The 20,413-nt window shown below is 38.3% G+C and overlaps 1 protein-coding gene across 1 annotated transcript in view; it reads right to left on the bottom strand.

Annotated features, from left to right (window-relative positions):
* The window catches only part of rimbp2b (RIMS binding protein 2b), a 155,075-nt gene that overhangs the window by 28,849 nt on the left and 105,813 nt on the right, over window positions 1-20,413 (bottom strand). The window contains exons 8-13 of the mRNA XM_067393934.1: window positions 19,066-19,235; window positions 16,082-16,161; window positions 15,306-15,415; window positions 13,603-13,738; window positions 12,833-13,512; window positions 313-464 (exon numbers count right to left, since the gene is read on the bottom strand). Of these exons, the coding sequence (XP_067250035.1) occupies window positions 313-464; window positions 12,833-13,512; window positions 13,603-13,738; window positions 15,306-15,415; window positions 16,082-16,161; window positions 19,066-19,235 (1,328 nt within the window). The remainder of the gene's footprint in view (window positions 1-312; window positions 465-12,832; window positions 13,513-13,602; window positions 13,739-15,305; window positions 15,416-16,081; window positions 16,162-19,065; window positions 19,236-20,413) is intronic.

The following is a 20,413-nucleotide window of genomic DNA, read 5'->3' as shown; positions in this document are numbered from 1 at the left end:
CACAAAAAGAGGCTGATATAATTTCAAAATATGTTTGTGGCTGATTGACCAAAATGACTTGAATAAACCCCTGCATTATATAACACAGAGGAAACATTGGCCATCCAGCGACACAAGCGATCACCAGATGGTGCCAGTGAGCAGAATGAAACCTGCACTCCAAACATGTGAACTACCATTACATGTTCAACCTACAAAGCTGATCTTGGAACTTTCATTGGCTTCATTAGCAGGGCACACAGCTTATAGCAAATCAGTAGCTGTTATGAGTAAATGGCATGATGAAAGTAAAAAGCAGCAACATCACTTCACCTTTTGACCTTTAGTGCAGACTATGTAGCCAATTACACTGGCTCCATTGGAAGTGCCAGTAGGAGTGAGGGGAGGGGGCTTCCACCGGATCTGCAAGACTCCAGGTGTCTGTCCCAGCTGAACTTGCACATCCTGAGGAGGTAAAGGAGGACCTGAAACAAAAAAGAGGATGTTCATGAAATAACAGAATACTGAAAAAATTAGTGAGTTTCCACACTGTAATCATGATTCAAGCAAATTTGTATTTGTGGGTGGGCCGTGATATGCATTATACTTTCAAAAACACATGTATGCTTGTGCATGAAAATATGATGCATGTGTAATAAGCATGTAAATGTGCGTGTGGGTGTGCGTGCACTTTACAGCCGTAAGGGACGCCAGCTGTGCACAGACTATCACAGTGTATTTGCTTATGTCAGCACTTTGATTTTATGTGGGCTGATTCGTCTTAATCATACTGAGTGTTATACGTGGCTGCCAGCAATGGACCGCAGCATTTTAGAACCTAAAACAAACAATGTGCAGTTATCACTTTAGCTGTTTTGCATAACAGTGCTGGAGTGAATGGAGACAGAGAGTGAGAGAGCAAGAGAAAGAGACAAGCAGACGTCATTCGCCTCATCTCTTGCTTGGGTTCAATTTAAAAGATGATGATGATCGCTAGGAGCAGTGTTCTGGGGGGTAACGCATTACAAGTAACTTGAGTTACGTAATCAGATTACTTTTTTCAAGTAACCAGTAAAGTAACACATTACTTTTTTCAATTTACAACAAAATACCTAAGTTACTTTTTCAAATAGTAAAGCAAAAGTAAAGCAAGTTTCTTTTTCACATTTATTGACTGACAGCTCTCCTGTCCCCATGTTTTGAGAAATAAAGTGCAGAGACGTTGCGTGCAGTGTGAACATGATGTTTATTGCAGTTTTAGACTAAATGTGAACATGCATTTACTCATCTCACTTGCACGAAAATATTCAGTATTCTTCAAAATGAATAATAAAATTAATTACTTATAGAATAACAATCTAAATTACTTTAGATTAGATTTAGAAATAAGAGTACTGAACTTCCTTCTCCTGCATCCTGTTCTTCTTTAATCAAGAATGGCAGCACAGTTGAAAGGGCTGCGCCCTCTACTGTAGAGATGTGAATTTGGATTTCCTTCCACTTTAGGCTTATTCATTTCACTTTTGGTGTGAAAGGGCATGAACATTTGCCAAAAAATAGAACTTTTTTGTTGTTATTAAAAAACAGAAAAGCAAGCCCAGCCCAGGTGAGAAAAAGTAACGTAAAAGTAATGTAATACATTACTTTTCATAAAAAGTAACTAAGCACCGCAATTAGTTACTTTTTAAAGGGAGTAACGCAATATTGTAATGCATTACTTTTAAAAGTAACTTTCCCCAACTTTCCCTGGGTAGTGATACAGATTTCCTGATTTGATTCAGAAACTCTCAATTTGAATCGATTTGATTCTAATTCGGATTCAATTCCAATTATAATGCCCATTTTGTTTACATATTTTTCCATAAAGATCTTTCTTTATGGAAAAATATGTAAACAAAATGGGCATTATAATTTAATAATTTTTCCGCTATGATGGATAGATCTGTTTAGATCCGCTCTGACGGACAACAAAAAACTCCCTGAAACTTTCTAACTTTTCCATCCAGATAGTTGTATTCTCTGTTTTTACTGTTATTTTTATTTCCTATGCGTTCCATTTTTATTCTTATGTATTTGGTTTTTCTTTATGTGCAGCACTTTGAATTACCATTGTGTGTGAAATGTGCTATACAAATAAAATTGCCTTGCCTAAATGCCATCACAGTTCCTATCTACTAAAACCCTAATTAAACTGTATATGGTTTCCCAGTGACAAGCTCTCACTCAAACTATCAATTAAGAGAAACCATCCTGATGTCAGAGAGCAGGTAGTCCTGTCACAGGTTTGAACTCTTCGGTGAATCACACTAATCCACACTGATCACTTCTCTGCCCACCACATGACAGATCATCAGGGAGCGCTTAATCAATGGCCACCCTTCACTGATCAGAGCCCACGGGGCGCTCGGAGAGCTGATCGGTCCAGAGACGTCAGGGGCATGACTGAGTGCCTGTGGAAAGACAGTGGAGCTAAAAGTGGATCATGTAATTTGTGAAGTTGATCCAGAGGAACTGGATCAATGCTCTGTAATTGAAAACAGCTCAAAGGCTGTCTTTATCTGATCAGGCCTTCATTTGAGGCTGCCGCTGCACGGCTAAATGCCTGAAGATGGGCATCACGTAATAAAAGCCTGCATTGTTAGTCCGCAGGGAAGCCCGCAGATGGGTTTACGCTGCCCTGTATATGTTACAGTCTGTAGGTGGGGAACACAACGTGCGCTAGACTAGAGTGAAAGTTCATTTATCTCAAGACATCAAGATGTCCTGAGGCATGCACTTCACTGTGCTAGAAATTCGATAATCTGTGAGCAGGACCGTTCCATCATGAGTGACCTTCCCCTAATTAACGTTCTATATCAATTAAAAGTATCAATAAACAACAACAACAACAAAACATCAGAGATAGGCATTGTGGGATGGAAAAAAGCATTCTTTTCACAATTTAAAAGCAAAATTTCTTGCATTTTCTTCATGGTCTTTAAAACTAAAAAGTCTAAACTAAACTTGGTTTTCACAAATTTCTTTAAATTTTATTGAAGGCAAAAAAAAAGTGTTGTTGTTTATAAATCTTTATACAATTAAATGACAATTATAAAATGTATTTACTTTATAAGGTAAGTGTTGCTTTTGCACACCAACACATTTGTTTATTTGATTTTATAGAATTCCCAGCTTAAACTAACACTGGCAAATAGATTCACTGATTCATCATGCTTTATTTGATGAAGACACACTACCATTCAAACATTTGGGGTAAATAGTATTGTTATTAGTAGTAAAGAAATTAATATTTTAATACAGCAAAGATGCTTTAAATTGATCAAAAAGTGACAGTAAAGACATTTATAATGCTACACAAGATTTATTTCAAATAAATGCTGTTCTTTTGAACTTTTCATGTATTGAAGAACCCTAAAATGTATCACAGGTTGCTAATAATAATAAATGATTCTTGAGCACCAAATCAGCACAATCAAACAATGATTTTCACATGTGAAATTGGAGACTGTAGTAATGACTGCTGAAAAATTCAGCTTTGCTATCACAGGAATAAATTACATTTTACAATATATTAAAATATAAAACTTTTTTAATTGTAATAATATTTCATGATATTACTGTTTTTACTGTATTTTGATAAAATAAATGCAGCCTTGGTGAGTATCCTGGCCCTAGTAATATTATAGTTTACTTTGTCAGTGCTGACACCTAGTGGTTAGTTTAAGAACTCTGTCACTTTTAGTAATACATAAGCTGTTTTGGATTTCAGAGCTCATTGTGCAGTGCAGATGTGCATCTAAGCCCATCTTTCTCATTTTGGTCTTGAAAAAGAAAGTTTTAACATATGATTATGTGAATTTTGATAAGTTATGCATATGTTTATGAATTACATGTGACACGGTAAATGTAACTTGAGGCACATAATTGAGATGCTAGAATGTTTATTCATCTTAACATTGCTTTGTTCAAAGTTGTGTAAAGGTGATTTATATGCATCTTATATTTGAGTGCATTTTACATACTGTTTTGAGCTATGTGAAGTGACTGTAACTTTGTAAGATATAGTATTTTTTCCAATATCTTTGTTCATTTGTGTTGCAGTTTCACAAATTGGTCTCCAGTAAAGAGAGTTTGACCCTGACTTCTGTCTACAACCTTTACTGGCGCTTTGTTTAGCTCGCTGCCAAAGCAAAATAAGAAAAACTCAAGCTGAGGGCAGAAGAGTGAAAAGATTAACTTTGCATTGAGAGCCTAGTAGTGGATTGCATGCATCCTATCTCCGGAAAAGTCCAGAATGTCACACTCGTTGAAACACAGCCAAGTTTCCAAACTGGAAACCAGGTCAGGGGCTAAATCCTCAGCCAGCAACGCTTCATCCTCACGCCGCTCCAATGGGTCTAGCCAAGCTGCAGCTGAGGCACGTGTAAAGGCAGAGGCTGCACGCACAAGAACTGAGTTTGCAAAGCACCAGATAGATATTGAGATCGACAAGGCTAGGATTGAAGCAATGCTGAATGCTCTGAAAGAGAAGGGTGAAGCTGAAGCAGCTCTCACAACAGCAAGGGTATTGGAATATGCTGCAATTTGCAAATGACGAAAATGAAACTCCTGCTCACCAAGTACGTCAGCACCTCGATCCAGTGAAGTGTCTGATCTTGCTTTGTTTCTTGCACGTCATGATCTTCTCACTAAAGAGCTCAATTTGCATACCAAGTGGCTCTAAGGTAAGTCCATCCAACATGCTCTGAGGATAAGAGCGGCTCATGCACACGATCCTGAAGCAGGCCTTAGACTTTTGTGGCAATGTCTAAACAGAAAATATGTTTCCCCAGAGGTGATTGAAGCATTCTTATTCAAATATTTAAGACAGTTTTGCTAAGATTTCTCACAGAGATTTCAATCAGTTGCAAGAGCTCGCAGATCTGCTCCTGGAAGTGCAATCAGTGAAAGAGGAAGGCTATTAAGGGAACAAACTCAATTGTCGAGAAACTGCCTCACAGTGTTCTGGAAGCATGGATCATTAAGGGAACGAAATACAAGAAAGAATATCTACTTTATTATCATCCTTTTTCATACTTTGTTGAGTTTGTCAATGTGTTTTTCAATGAGCAACAGATACCAGCTTCTCTTTTCAGTGTACCAGCACATTACCTCTTAAAGTTGAAAAGATCCCAATGAAGCAGTCAAGATTCAGAGCTTCTGTCTCTGCCAGCAAAACAGAGGTAGAGTCAAACACGTCTGTATTTTCCAACGCCAGTTGAGTTAACCTGAAAGAACTCATTAGTAAAATGCAGAGGTTTCAGAATGAAGTCCTCAGCTGAAAGGAAGAGGTTTCTCAAGGAGAATTATATCTGCTACAAGTGCTACGTTTCCTCAAATCACAGGGCCAAAGATTGCAGGGTGACTATTCATTGTTCAGAATGCAATAACCCTGACCATGTCTCTGCTCTTCATGAGAATTCACCTCCATGGCTTGAAAAGGAACCAAGCACATCACAACCTTTCATGATGAGAATATACTTAGGCACAGTTGACACTAGTGTTAGAAGAGCAAAAGACTTTGTGGTTGAGACCTTGGATGAAGTATAGCTGATGCTTCTGACACTCCCAATGTTATTAGATAATTTTGTTCTCCTTGTTAAGAGTCTGGGGTCTTCACTTGTGACCCTTTAAAAACAGATGCTATTTTTGCAAGGTGTGAAAAAGCTGGGCCTGCTGTTCCCAAGCACACTAGTTTTGAAAGTGCTCACAGTGGGTTTGTGATCACCGCCGAGGCACACCTCTCCTACAATCACCAATCCCAGGTTGAGGATTTGGGAATATGTAACATTGTGGGGCCCACTGTGCTGTCTAGGGACCTTACGTGTACAGATAAGATCTCTCCCTGTGAGAATGTCAGCTGGAGGATCCAGTAGCGGTATCTGAGATGCAATGGCTTGTAGATGAGAATGGGAAACATGTCTGCAAACAAACCAATGAAGACAATATTCTCGCACTATCTGGTGAAGATGAGGCTTTCCTGGACTTTACGGACAACTAATTCACCACCATTTGCCCAACAATAGAGACCAGGCTGTCAGTTAACTCTTATCACTTCTTCGTACTCTGAAAAGAAGACAGACATGAAAGACCATTATGTGGAATTCATGGAGACAATGTTCAAAAAAGGACATGCTGAGATTGCCTCCCCTCTTGAAGACAACAAGGAATGTTGGTACCTTCCAAGTTTTGGCAAGGGGGGCGTGGTTCAGCGAGGTCTGCAACGGGAGAGAGCATCAGGAGATGCATGGTGAGTGAGCGGGTTAAATGGAAATCACGAACACCTGTTTCTCATTCCAGTGATTGGCGCGGAGACAGGATAAAAACGCAGTGAGAAGCAGGAGTGTGTGAGAGAGAGGGGAACTGCTGACTGAGACGCTGGTGCACGACAACACTGCTGGAGTGAAGCCCATTGTGGATTGTGTATACAGAAACTGGAGAGAAGCCCTTTGTGGATTAATTATTTTTGTTGTTGTGCGTTGCACAGTCTTTCTGTTGGACATTTTTGATTTGTTTAATAAAGCTCAGTCAGCAGTTAAACGCCGACCCTGGCCCCTACCTTCCCTATGAACTCTGATCTTACCACAGCATTTATTACCAAAAAAAAAAAAACAGGGAAGATCAGGATAGTGTTTGATTCAAGTGACCAATACAACATCTCCCTAAATCAAGTTCTCCTTAAAGGCCCAGACCTGAACAACAGCCTGACAGGTGTGATCATCCGCTTAAGATCTTATGCGGTGATGGCGAACACTGAGCAAATGTTTCACATCTTTTTGGTCAAAGAGGAGCATTGTGATTGCTTGTGATTCCTGTGGTTTCAGGATCACAACCTTGATAGAGAGATTTTTGGAGGGCCCACGTTTTTGGCAATCTCCCCTCTCTGTCAGTAGCTGTATACAGGTTCAAGATAGCAGCTGTAGAGAATGAGCAAGAGTATGGAAGTGATGCAAGGCTGTTCATTGAACAGCATTTCTATGTGGACGATGAGCTAAAATCATTCAGTTCAGAATCAGAGGCCATTGGTGTACTGCACAGAGCTCAACAGATGCTAGCACAGTCCAACCTCTTCGTACACAAACTATCATCCAACAGCCCCGTTGTCACAAGAGCCTTCCCAAATGAGGATCTTGCGCCTACTTTGCAGGGCCTTGATCTTGCTCTAAACTCAGCCATCCAACAAAGCTTAGGATTGGGCTGGGACTTGTCAACAGATGTTTTTCAAGTATCCATCAGTGACAAGCCTTACACTAAGTGAGGAGTGCTGTCCACCATGAACAGCTTGTACGATCCTCTTGGATTTATAATACCTTAAAGCACTGAGGGTTGCTCCATCCTGAGAGACATCTCCGGAGATGCAGATGACTGTGATATTATTCTGCCCAAGGAAAAATGTGAGATTCTACACTGACTCTAAGGTAATGCTAGGATACATTTTCACTGAGACAAGGCATTACTACATCTATGTTCACAACTGAGTATAGTGCATTAGACACATACAACCGCATCAGTGGAACTTTGTACCCACTCATCTTAATCCAGCCGATGACGCTGTCATGAGTGGCACATTAAAAGAAGAATAAGGAGGAAGAGCAGCTAAAGCAGGCTAAGTCTACAATCATTTGAACGGTCCACAGAGAAGTCTACAGAGGTGACTTTAAACGATTAGAACAGGGTCAGTCTGTCCAATGGTCAAGTCCTCTCGGCAAACTCTTTCCATTTATTGACATAGAAGGGCTTCTCAGTGTCAGAAGTCGGCTAGTGAGAGCTTGACTACTCTCTGAAGAACTGTATCCAGCTCTCATACCTGGTAAACATCATGTACGATCCACCTAGAACTGATTGAGTCTATGATTGCCTCATGTTTTATCAATTCCCTGCCATGTTTCTTTGCCATCAGAGGCCCTATCAAGATCCTGGGCCTGATTGTGGAAACAACTTTGTCAGATCCTGCAAAAAGCTACAAATTGACAAACAAGGTTGCCACAACACAAACATCCAGGTTTACCTATCGGATAACCAATGGTGGCAGTTCAATCCTCCGCATGCTTTGAATATGGCAGGGTTCTCGAAGCACATGATTGGAGTTACCCAACGTATCTCGATAGCCCTGCAAGGCTCACAAATGAAGTTTTGGTAACATTCATGGAAGAAGTGAGTGCAATTGTGAATGCTCGTCCCTTAACTGCAGTCTGCAGTTCAGTCTGCAGTCTATACTGATCCAGAACAACCAATGATACTTACGACAGCCATGCTGCTCACTCAGAAAATTGTAACCCCACCAGTTCCACCTGGACAATTTGAAAATCATGATCTATGCTGAGCACAGTGGTGTCACGTTCAGTATTTAGCCAGTGTCTCCTGGGGGAGATGGAAGAATGAATATTTGAGTGGACTTCAAGGACGTCGCAAATGGTGCATAGCTAAGCCAATCCTACAGATTGGAGATGTTGTGCTTCTGAAAAATGCCCAGGAGAAAATAAATGACTGGCCAGTTCAGATCGTAACTAAAACCTACCCAAATGAGGACGGCAAAGTTAAAAAAGGTTGAAGTAAAAAGCAAAGAAAGTTGATCAAAGGTTCTTCCTGAGACCAGTCACAGAGGTTGTTCTTCTGGTTTCAAAGGACACAAGTTAAGATGGTAGCCTAACAATCTTGTAAATACAAACTTCAGAAAAGTGCCTGGTAACCATTTTAGCAATGTTGTGTCTGAGGTCAGTTGAACAATTGGAAAAATACAATAAAAAAGTTTATCTCTACAGTGTAAAACAAATTATTATTTATCTTAGCACATTACCCATATCTGCGGTATATGAGAAATCAGACATAAATAATTAAGTATTGTTAGTTAAAAACTTGAAACGTGCTATCAAGTTCTCATAATCCGTTGACATAAGACTAGAATAAGTCATGAAGCATCAACCTTATGAAGAGTGATTTATGAGATATTAAATGGGTCTACAGGTCTCTCAACACCAAACAGAACATTAGGATTAATTAACATTCTATATCAATAAAATCTGCAACTGTTAATAATCACAGGCTCCGCTGAGAGCCACAGCACGGCAGGAGACAGCCATACTAATGCTGACGGCCTTTCATTTCCTCCCTGGACAATGCCTGTCACACTCAGGATTGGAGGGAAAAATGAGCTGGCATTGAAAGCATTCTCATACGCAAGTCTGCTCTGCTTCTTGGCATTGCAACGAGTGTGTATACGTCTGTGAGTGTGTGTGCCGGTGAGAAATAATGAGGGAAGCAGTAAAGAAGGAGCAAGCGAGGACTCCCTCAGAAGCAGAATACCGGGCATCCCCCTCTGTTCCCCCCCCTCTGCCCTCGCCTTTCTCACATCCACTCTGATTCTTCCTCTTTTCATCTTCTGTCGCTCCGCTTCCCTACTGCGACAAACGCTCGTCCCATTTCCATTCATCATGCATTCATTCATTTCCTCTGCTCTCATTCGTCTGTACTCCAAAGCTTAAAAACAAGGCATCTTCAGGGTCCGCTGGGAACAGCGTTGAGATTTGAAGAAAAGCAAAACGCAACTCAGTTGATCAACATCTCAGGTAGACGTCTGCATAATAGGTGTTGTATGAAAACAAGAGCCGACAGCTCTTCGTTTTTACGCTAACATGCCATAGGGTTCTTTTAATGAAGGCAGCTTGTGCTTGTCTACAGTCTCTCTAGGGTAGGAAGCTCATTATGGAGCACTAAACTCCCAGTCTCCTCCTTTAGCAGGGTGAACTGATGAACAGAAACAGCATAGCAAACATCAAGGTTACACGCCTAATGTTAACTGTTATCTGACACATGAGGACCTTCCATGAGGAGCAACTGACAAATTATAAGATATAGCAGAGACGTTTTCTCTGAGGAAGCACCATCTTCAAAATATTTGGATGAGAATATAATTGGACAAGGATAGTGATTGCTGGTCTCATAGGAATTGGTAGATACAAAGACAAACTTGTTCCATTCCAGTCAATTTTTTTCAGAGTCTGCTCTGGGTACAGATATTTTCATAATTGGCCCTTAAAAGTTGGAAAAAATTGAAACATTTCTAGGCATGTATGCAGTGCTTGATTTGTAAATGAACAATTGCCAGATCCAAAACAACAATTAAAAGCCGCTGTTACTGACACTCACCATACAACTTCAGTTTTCCCGGAACATACATTGTTGTCATTTAAATGTGATGGCACAACTATAAGACCGTCATTCACAAGTTTCTGCATGGCCCTACACCCTAGTGTATTATTCTGTCACGTATTCTGTCCAAAATATCCAAATATCATTCAGCTGATCAGTGATATTCTCTCACCGACGACGTTGTTGTGTCTCTTTCATTACATTGATTTCTGATCTAACTATGAAAAATGAAAATATGCTTGACTGACTTTTTTATATTTTTTCCAATATTAACATATTTTTATTAAAATAATTTGTCAGGTATATACAGTACACTCTCTCCAAACTTTCCGTTGCTCACTGTGTGCCAAACAATAAGCAGTAAGCACCAAACAATGTGAGTGATATTAAACTTAAGAAAGCTGATTGGTCCAAAATATACATGTTGAGGGCCAATAGCAAAATGTAACCTCCAAATACTGAATAAACCCACGCTCACTCTGTCACTATGTAATGCAATTGCTAATGCTGGATCGTTTAAAAACAAACACGGACAAAATCCAAAATCAGACATTTTCCAGAACAGGATCAAATAGGATCTGGCTCAAATTAAGCACTGCGTGGGTGGTATTGCGGGCTTAATTTTATTCATAAAAAAGGCCAAGGATACTATCTGAAAACATAAGCCTTGATAAGGCTTTCTGTCAATTTTAGTTCCTGTCATGATCAAAATGGGAGATTTTAACATTTTAGTTAGGTGCATTTTAGTATGGTCCAACATTGTGCTCATTTTGAGGTACCAGTAATCCTAATTCTCGAGATATCATATCCTAAAACATGGTATTGTAGATGTTTTTTTTTTGGTCTGGAAATAATAATAAGAAATATTTGGCTAAAAAATATATGGGATGGATGGATAAATAAAATAAAAAAATAAAATAAAATAAAATAAAATAAAATAAAATAAAATAAAATAAAATAAAATAAAATAAAATAAAATAAAATAAAATAAAATAAAATAAAATAAAATCTATCAGAGAGTCAGAACCAAATATGCATTGTGCACATTTTTTTTATTTATTTTTTTATTCTTGTTTATTAACTAAATCATGAACACATAACTAAACTAACAAACACATACATACACACAAGTCACACCTACATCCTCATATAATTCAACATAGATCAGTTGGATTAACTGGATAGCAGCCACCCCAAACACTCAAGAAAAATGCTAGCAACAACCTCACAACAATTTTACAATACCAGATCTTATTACCAGCTCTAAGCACTGTAAATGTTATTTTTCTGTGGACATGAAAAATAGCATTCTTTTAGAATTAATTAATAATCAATACTGAGTGTTCACAGGATGAACTGATTTATTAATTGTAATTTTAATGTAGCTACATCAAGTTAATCTGATTAACTGATTCAAATATTCATAATTAATCATAATTAATAATCATAATGAGTTATGAATAATTATTAATATTTGCCCTTTGAGTTCATTCACTAGACACATATAGGACTGCGCATGAGCTTGATCCAGCATGAAAAAATACAGTTTTTTGTCATGATTTGAGCATTTAGAAACAAAATTTATGAGACAGTTGTTGTTAGATTTCATTGGTGATTTGAAATATGAGATTTAATCGAAAGCTTGGCAAACAGCTTTGGAGAATTTGATGTTTCCCCATTCAAAGAGATAGAAGTTGCACTTGGATGCCCGAGAGATGTTTCAAAGATGGCTGTTGAGTGAAATGACTTGTCTTAAAGGGACTTTGATTGTATCAACAACCACTCAGAATTACAACACGTTAGAAACCACTTAGCAATGGCCTAGTAACCACAGACAACATGCTGGCATGGTGGTGATAAGTTTTGAGAAAAACACATTCTAGATAAAAACGTACTGTAAATATTTAAAATAACTTATTTATTTTCTATTTAATATATTTTAAAATGCAGTTTATTTTTGTGATAGCAAAGCTAATTTTCAGCATCATTACTCCAGTCTTCAGTGTCACATGATCACTCAGAAATCATTCTGATATGCTGAGTTGGTGCTCGAGAAACATTTCTTATTATTATCAATGTTAATATTTTTGTGGAAACCGTGACACAATTTTTCAGGATTCATTCAAAAGAACAGCATTTATTTGAAACAGATATCTTTTGTAACATTATAAATGTATTTACTGTCACTTTTGATTTAGTTAATGCATCCTGGCTGAATAGTTTATGAATAGTATGAAGTATTAGTATATATATATAAGTATTAGTATAATAGTATGAAGTATATATATATATATATATATATATATATATATATATATATATGTGTGTGTGTGTGTGTGTGTGTGTGTGTATATAAAAATAAACTGTATATTAATTACATCTTGCAACACTTGCAACAACAAAAAACAAAACAAAAAAAACAATGCAATTAATCATGACCCCTGACTTGTATGTAAATTCTGTAATAAGAGATTTTCCTACCATTGAAGCAATTCAATCTTGAAGTATCAACTTCACGTTTTTGCAAAAACGCATGACGAGCTGCGACGCAACGAAATATTTTACAATTAATCTGACTGAATGTTTCGGTTAATTGATTAATAGCCTTAGTGATACCCAGATGTAAAATCGCTTAGTAATTAGAAATGAACATGTAGAGACTCACCGGCTGGCTGTGTGCAGAACTCCACTGAGACCTCCTTCTTCTCCCTCTGCTCAAGGGGAAGCTGCCAGGGCATCTGATGGGGCCGGGCCACCACCCGTATCTTATACACCGTCATGGGCTTCAGGTTGTAGAAGTGGTATTTGTACCCTCCAGGCTTCACTACATCATACTCCACATCATTCAGGAAGATCATGTGGCTGTAGTTACTGTTGCTCGGCATCCAGGTGAGGTCAGCCGATATTTGTGTGATGTTCTCAACACGAAGGTAATAGGGTGCCACCACCACATCTTTCCCCACCAGCAGTGTGCAGCGCAGCGGATCGGAGAGCCCCCGCTCCGTCATGCTCTGGATGGAGATGCGATGAGTACAGGAGGCCAGGTTCAGCTTCTCAATCAAAGACTTGGTGCGGCCGCCGAAGGGCACACTCATGCGCACCTCCTGATCCACCAGCACATTGTAGCCGCTGATGGACGTCCACCCAGGTAAAACCACCGGAGGGTCCCAGCTTATGATGACACTCTTGGCCAGCTGCTTGATCAAGGTAATGCGGCGGGGGTAAGGCACGATGTCTTCTCCGATTTCATCGATGTTCACGTCCAGCGTGCCTGTGCCGTTGCTGCAGGGTCCCAGAAAGTCCATGCCCAGCCCCATGCTCATGCCCAAGCTGCTCACCCCACTGCTGCTACTGGTGCCCGTCCCGGTACCCGAGCCGAGGGCATCCAGCCTCTCTGAGAGCAGCGTGCTGAGGGTGCTCACGGCGCTGCTTGGCATGGAGGTGGGGCTGTGGTTGAGGTAGGACGGTTCCTTGATGCGGTCCAAGAGAGGAATCGAGGGAAGCTCCTCATCCTGGACAAAGTCCACAAAGTTGGAGGGAACGAGACCCTGTTGTCCATCCAACAACTCCCCTGGAGAACAGAAAAGGGCATTAAGTGGTAAAAAGAGCATGAGGGAGAAAAGACTATTCATGCTACAAAACGATATTATGTTTTAACAGAAAATATATGTCAACATGGGAAAGAAAACTGCACTTGTCAATGTCTTCATTTTGACCGCTGGCACTGCATTGTTCACACTGAGGAAACAGTAGCAGTTCAAAAGTTTGGGGTCAGTAAGATATATATTTTTTAATAAATTAATATTTTAATTCAGCAAGGATGTATTAAATTGATCAAACAAACAGTAAAGGCATTTAAAATGATTGGAAAGGCTTCTAGTTTTAATAAATGCTGTTCTTATGAACTTTTTATTCACTAAAGAAATCAGTTTCAACACAAATATTAAACTTTTCAACATTGAAAATAATAAGACATTTTTCTTAAAGGATTAGTCCACTTTTAAATAAACTTTTACTGATAATTTATTCACCCCCATGTCATCCAAGATGTCCGTATCTTTCTTTCTTTAGTCGAAAAGAAATTAAAGTTTTTGATGAAAACATTCCAGGATTTTTCTCCTTATAGTGGACTTCAATGGGCACCAAACAGTTGAAGGTCAAAATTAGTTTCAGTGCAGCTTCAAAGCGTTCTACACGATCCCAGATGAGAAATAAGGGTCTTATCTAGTGAAACCATCGATCATTTTTTAATCATAAATGCTCATCTTGAACTAGCTCTCATCTTCATCTCTATTTGAATTAAAGCATTGTAGACACTGCTAAGTGTATTACTGCCCTCCACAGGTCAAAGTTTGAACTAAATTGTTATATACTATTGAACTAGCATATTGCATATAAAAATTAGTTCAAAACTTTGACCTGTGGAGGGCAGTAATAGACACTTAGCAGCGTCTACACTGCCGGAATTCTAATAGAGGAGAAGAAGAAGAGAGCTAGTTCAAGATGAGCTTATTATTAAAACTTATATAATTTTCCATTTTTTTCAGAAAATGAGCGATGGTTTCACTAGATAAGACCCTTATTTCTCATCTGGGATCGTATTGAACAATTTGAAGCTGCACTGAAACTAATTTTGACCTTCAACTGTTTGGTGCCCATTGAAATCCATTATAAGGAGAATAATCCTGGAATGTTTTCATCAAAAACCTTAATTTCTTTTCGACTGAAGAAATAAAGACATGGATATCTTGGATGACATGGGGGTGAATAAATTATCAGGAAAAGTTTATTTAAAAGTGGACTAATCCTTTAAGCAACAAATCATCATTAGAATGATTTCTGAAGGATCATGTGATACTGGAAACTGAAGTAATGATGCTGAAAATTCAGATTTGCCATCACAAGTATAAATTATAATATATTCAAATAGAATAGAAAATGGTTATTTTAAATTGTAATCATGTTTCACAATATTAATGTTTTTACTGTATATTTGATCAAATAAATGCAGCCTTGTTGAGCAGACTACCTTGAAGAGACTACCTTTAAAAACTTTCTTTCTTAAAAAATCTTATTGACCTCAAACATTTGAATGGTAGTTTATAACCACTCTGAAGTAGCCCTGTAATGTGACATACCCTCATAGAAGCCATCCTCATCCATGGTCCCATAAACATATAGGTACTTCCCAGCCACCAGGGGGAGCTCTGCTTCAGGATGCTCGTTGGGGCCATCGTAAGGGTTATAACTGCACAGAGGACAGGCTGAATTGAATTCATGATTTTTTTAAAATTATTATTAAACCCTAAATTTAAGGTATATTCTTGATTAAATCAAACCTAAAGGAGAAATGTATGGTTGTGATGTTAAACTATTAGTGCAAAACACTGATATTACTAAGCGATTTGTAGGTTGATTTCCCTAACATGTTAAACAGATCTCGGCCAGCTTGATATAATTAAGCGAAACCTGTTTAAAACATAATTTTTCATTCTTTTTGTAATACCGTCTGGTGATGCTAGTGGAGCAATGGAAGCCCTCGGGCAAACTGACTGGAGGGTTTAAAAGCTGAAATGTAAATCTCGTATTTTTGGTAAACGTTTTCTATTATTGTACGACAGTGTATTTTAAATGTTTATCTGCTGTGCTTGGTAGATGAGTCAAAATTTGTGTCTGTGGTAATTGATTGTGTGCACAGATGTTGTTGATACACTTAACTTGTACTTAACCCAGAATATTTCTTTAAGGCAGAACTGATACAGTGACTAATGCTATTCTACACCTAATCATTACAGCTAATGGCATGATATAACAAATCATTACAGCTAAAGACACGCTATAACCTATTATTACACCAAACGTCCAATTGTAACTTATGGTAACATGTTACAACAGCTGTAGTGGATCCACTTACTTGTAGCGGGCAACACACAGTCGCACTTTGCCTGTGTATCTGGACTTAGACCTGGGGGACGAGCCGATCTCTTTGTCCATCTAAAAGAGAGAGGAAAAGCAGATAGATGAGTTAATAGTCAGCTTTACTATCTTACAGTATTGCTGTTATAAAGCAGCATGCTAAACCTTATCAGCCCAGGGAGTTTAACGCTTTGTTTAGACAGATTTTTGGCGTAAAAAAAATTCACTCAAATTCATTTTTTTTTTTTTTTTTTGTAGTCTGAACAGCGACAAACCATATGTGGTTTGAAATCCGATTACATACGATTTTCCAGTCTAATTGGTCATATCGAATTTCAAAATAGTTGCTTTTCATAATTCAAGTGGTGTCTTTTGGCATTGTGCTGTTGTAGATACTGGTGACACTTCATGATGCCGATTATATTTAATCAAACTGCAAAATTACACTGTGAGCTCTCCAATGGTAATGTGTCTGGGTATGCAGGTACCCAGACCCCCATCTCCGCGATTTCAACCCATTACAAATTATTTGCATATGGGCCCAGGGCTGACTTGCTATGCCACTGTAACGCTCAGACCTCAAAAACGGGTTTGAAAACCAAATCAGATTGTGTGCAGTGTGAAGCCTAAGAATGTCAATGACAAATCAATGGGTTTTAAAGAGAATACATGTTTTTCAAGTTCTGATTTTTGATAATTTTTTGGCAAAAACTGAAATCTGAATTAATTGAGAACAAATTCCTGTGTGCAATCTGATAATGTGGGCGATTAAGCCAATAACACCAGCAGAGCACAGTCTGAGCAGACAGATTGGACTATTCACACCCACACACTCCTTCTCTCACACACACACAGTCTGTCAGTGTATACTGTAATTATTCTCATAATGGCCAAATCACTGTGGTACGACACACGACTAGAATCTACTTTGCTCTGTTGAAATCTAATCTAATCTCATTTTAAATTTGATGCCTGCTACAGGTCTCAAAATAGTTGGGACATGGGCATGTTTTCCATGGTGTAGCATCTCCTCTTCTTTTCAAAACAGTCTGAAGACGTCTGGGCATTGAGGTTATGAGTTTCTGGAGTTTTGGTGTTGGAATTTGGTGAAAGATCTGGACTGCAGGCAGGCCAATTCAGTACCCGGACTCTTCTACAACGAAGCCATGCTGTTGTAATAGCTGCAGTATGTGGTTTTGCATTGTCCTGCTGAAATACACAAAGCCTTCCCTGAAATAGACATCATCTGGACATCCATTTTAAATGAGCCTTGGCCCACAGGACATGACGGCGCTTCTGGACCATGTTCACATATGGCTTCCTTTTTGCATGATAGAGCTTTAGTTGGCATCTGCAGATGGCACAGCAGATTGTGTTTAACTACAGTGGTTTCTGGAAGTATTCGTGGGTCCATTTAGTAATGTCATTGACACAATCATGCCGATGAGTGATGTAGTGTTGTCTGAGGGCCTGAAGACCACAGGTATCCAATAAAGGTCTTGGCCTTGTCCCTTATGCACAGAGATTTCTCCAGTTTCTCTGAATCTTTTGATGATGTTATGCTGTAGATGATGAGTATTGCAAAGCCTTTGCAATTTGATGTTGGGGAACATTGTTTTTAAATTATTCCACAATCTTTTTACGCACTATTTCACAGATTGCCCATCTTTACTTCTGAGAGACTCTGCCTCTCTAAGGGGCAATTCACACAGAAGGCGTGTTTGCATCTAAAAACGTGAAACACAGCGCTCAGGAATGATTTTTAAAAATAGCGCAGCGTAGAACGCGAGGGTCTCAAGACGTACTTTTGAGATGTGATGCAATAACAACAATAACGGAAATGATAGAAATAGGCAAACAGCAGAATTGTTAGATATGAGTTTTGACATGGAAAAAAAGAAAATAAGATAAAACTGAGCGCCTCCTCTGTCATGTTGCCATCAAATAAAACAGTTGTCATGCCAACTTGCTACTGTAAACAGAAGCTCGCAACGCTTGCCCCACCTCCAAGTTCTGATTGGTTCACTGTTTTGGAACTGACATTGAGGAGTGGCGCTGCGTGTAAAAGTTGAAATTCTTTTAACTTGACAGGGCGTCTTAAAAACATGGCGCTTATGTGCGAGGTGCTGCAAAAGATGCGAGACGCGAGCGTAATAGTCATGCATTTCCATCAAGCGCGTGTTTACATAGAAAAACAATGGGAAAGTAGCACATTCGAATAGAAAAACGCATTCTGTGTGAACAGAAAATCCCTTTTATTGCTAATCATGTTACAGACATGATATCAATTAACTTAATTAGTTGCTAGATGTTCTCCCATCTGAATCTTTTCAAAATTTCCAAATTTTTTGAGACCTGTAGCAGGCATCAAATTTTAAATGAGCTCATTTAGTGAATAAAAGTGTAAAATTTCTCTGTTTAAACATTTATGTTATCTATGTTCTATTGTGAAAAAAAATATTGGCTCATGTGATTTGAAAGTCTTTTAGTTTTCATTTTATTCAAATTTAAAAAAAAACGTCCCAACATTTCCAGAATTCGGACTGTATAAACTTTATAATAAATTTAAGTCAAATTTTAAATAAATGTAAGTAAAAATCGGGCATTGATTTGCACTGCTATCTTTCAAAATTAACAGGGATAAAATCATTATAATATTTGCATACTGAATTTCTATTAAACTTTCTTGCATTTATTTGGAAACTGAATTCTTGTCTTTCTCATCTATAGCTGCCTATATGGGTTAATGCTTGCATTTAATTTACACACAGAACCAAAGTCTAAAGCCTATTAACACTATTCTTGTACTGGCTTGCAAGCACTAGTATTTCATTCAGAAAATGCAAATCTAAACTATTTTATTTTGTAGAACCTCACTTATTTTTATATATTTAACTTTCAGTTTAAAAGATTAAACTAAAATAAAAGTGTGAAGGGTTAACATTAATATCACTGATTGATTCGTTCGTTTGTGATACTCACAGCAGTGGCGATGACGGGCCGCACCTCAGAGAGGAAGGCCCGCCGTGGGCTGGAGGGTGTGCTGCGTGACAGGAAGGTGGGTTTGACAGACAGGAGCTCTACCTTCTCCCCTTCAGTCATCTGCAGAGGCCGAATGAGCTCTGAGATCTTACTCATCGAATCCTCATTACCTTCACACACACACACAAAGGTGACTGATTACTTCATTACTGTGTACAGCCCCATCCTCCTCCCTCCATCTCAGCACATCATCACTGCTGTTGATCTTATCAGTCTTCAGATTATTCAGCATTAGATATTGTTTCATATTGCCTTATGGGAAAGGTAAAGGATGAAAGATGCATGAATATGAAATAATAGAAACCTTTTGTAACATTATAAATGTTATTACTTTCACTTTTGATCAGTTTAATGCATCATTGCTGAATAAAAAGTATTAATTAAAAAAAAATGTATCTACATTAACAAAATGACAAAACTTATACCTAAAAGCAATTTATTTTAATTAAATAAAGCACAAACACTGTTAAATAAGAATGCTTCTTAGCTTTAAAATGATAAAAATCAATATACAGATATACTGTATATAGATATACTGTATACAGTATTGTTTACAATTAAAAAAGTGTAAGCCACTATATAGTTGTCAAACAGCAACTAAACGAAGTTAGTTCTGTTTGCAGATGCAAAATGTTTTATAATGCAATGACAAAGATGCTCAAAAGTTTCCAAATATTTTGAGGTCCTTCTATACTTTTATCTGCTTTTTTTAAAGCTGCAGTCAATAAGTTTTGCCTCTTTGTCACCATCCCTGTTTGAAACCTGCAATTGCAGTTATTTGTGGAATTATCATCTTTACTTGGATTGCTGTCAGTCACCACATCGGTGTGGATACTATCTTGTCTTGGAAGTATGACCAAAATAAGAATTTTGACCAGAAAATGTCATCTGAACAAGTAAGTAACATGTCTGCCACTTTTGTTCTGACCAACTAAGAAAAAAGGCATTACAATAAATCGTGCTGCCAATGATGATTTCACATATTCATATTAATAAATAGAGTAAAGTTATGCATATTTGGCGTGCTGTACGGGGGAGAGCTCTGAGCTCAGAATTTTGTCCCAAACCCAGAGTATCCCCCGATGTGGTAATAATAGATAAAACTAGAAGTGAGGAGATGGGGTGGTGGAGGGATGTTGATAAACTGTCAACGAACAGAGGTAAGTCTACAGTATATACCTCCTGTTGTTGGTTGAATTGATTAGCTGAATGCTTTCCACATGTGCTAATTAGGTTACTTATATGAACTTGCTCCTCCCGAACTTTGTTAATAAAACATCATTAAATC

Source organism: Chanodichthys erythropterus, chromosome 9, assembly GCF_024489055.1.
Source record: "Chanodichthys erythropterus isolate Z2021 chromosome 9, ASM2448905v1, whole genome shotgun sequence".
Classification (NCBI taxonomy): domain Eukaryota; kingdom Metazoa; phylum Chordata; class Actinopteri; order Cypriniformes; family Xenocyprididae; genus Chanodichthys; species Chanodichthys erythropterus.
Note: the sequence above shows the minus strand (reverse complement) of the source record. Positions and strands in the feature narration are given on the sequence as shown.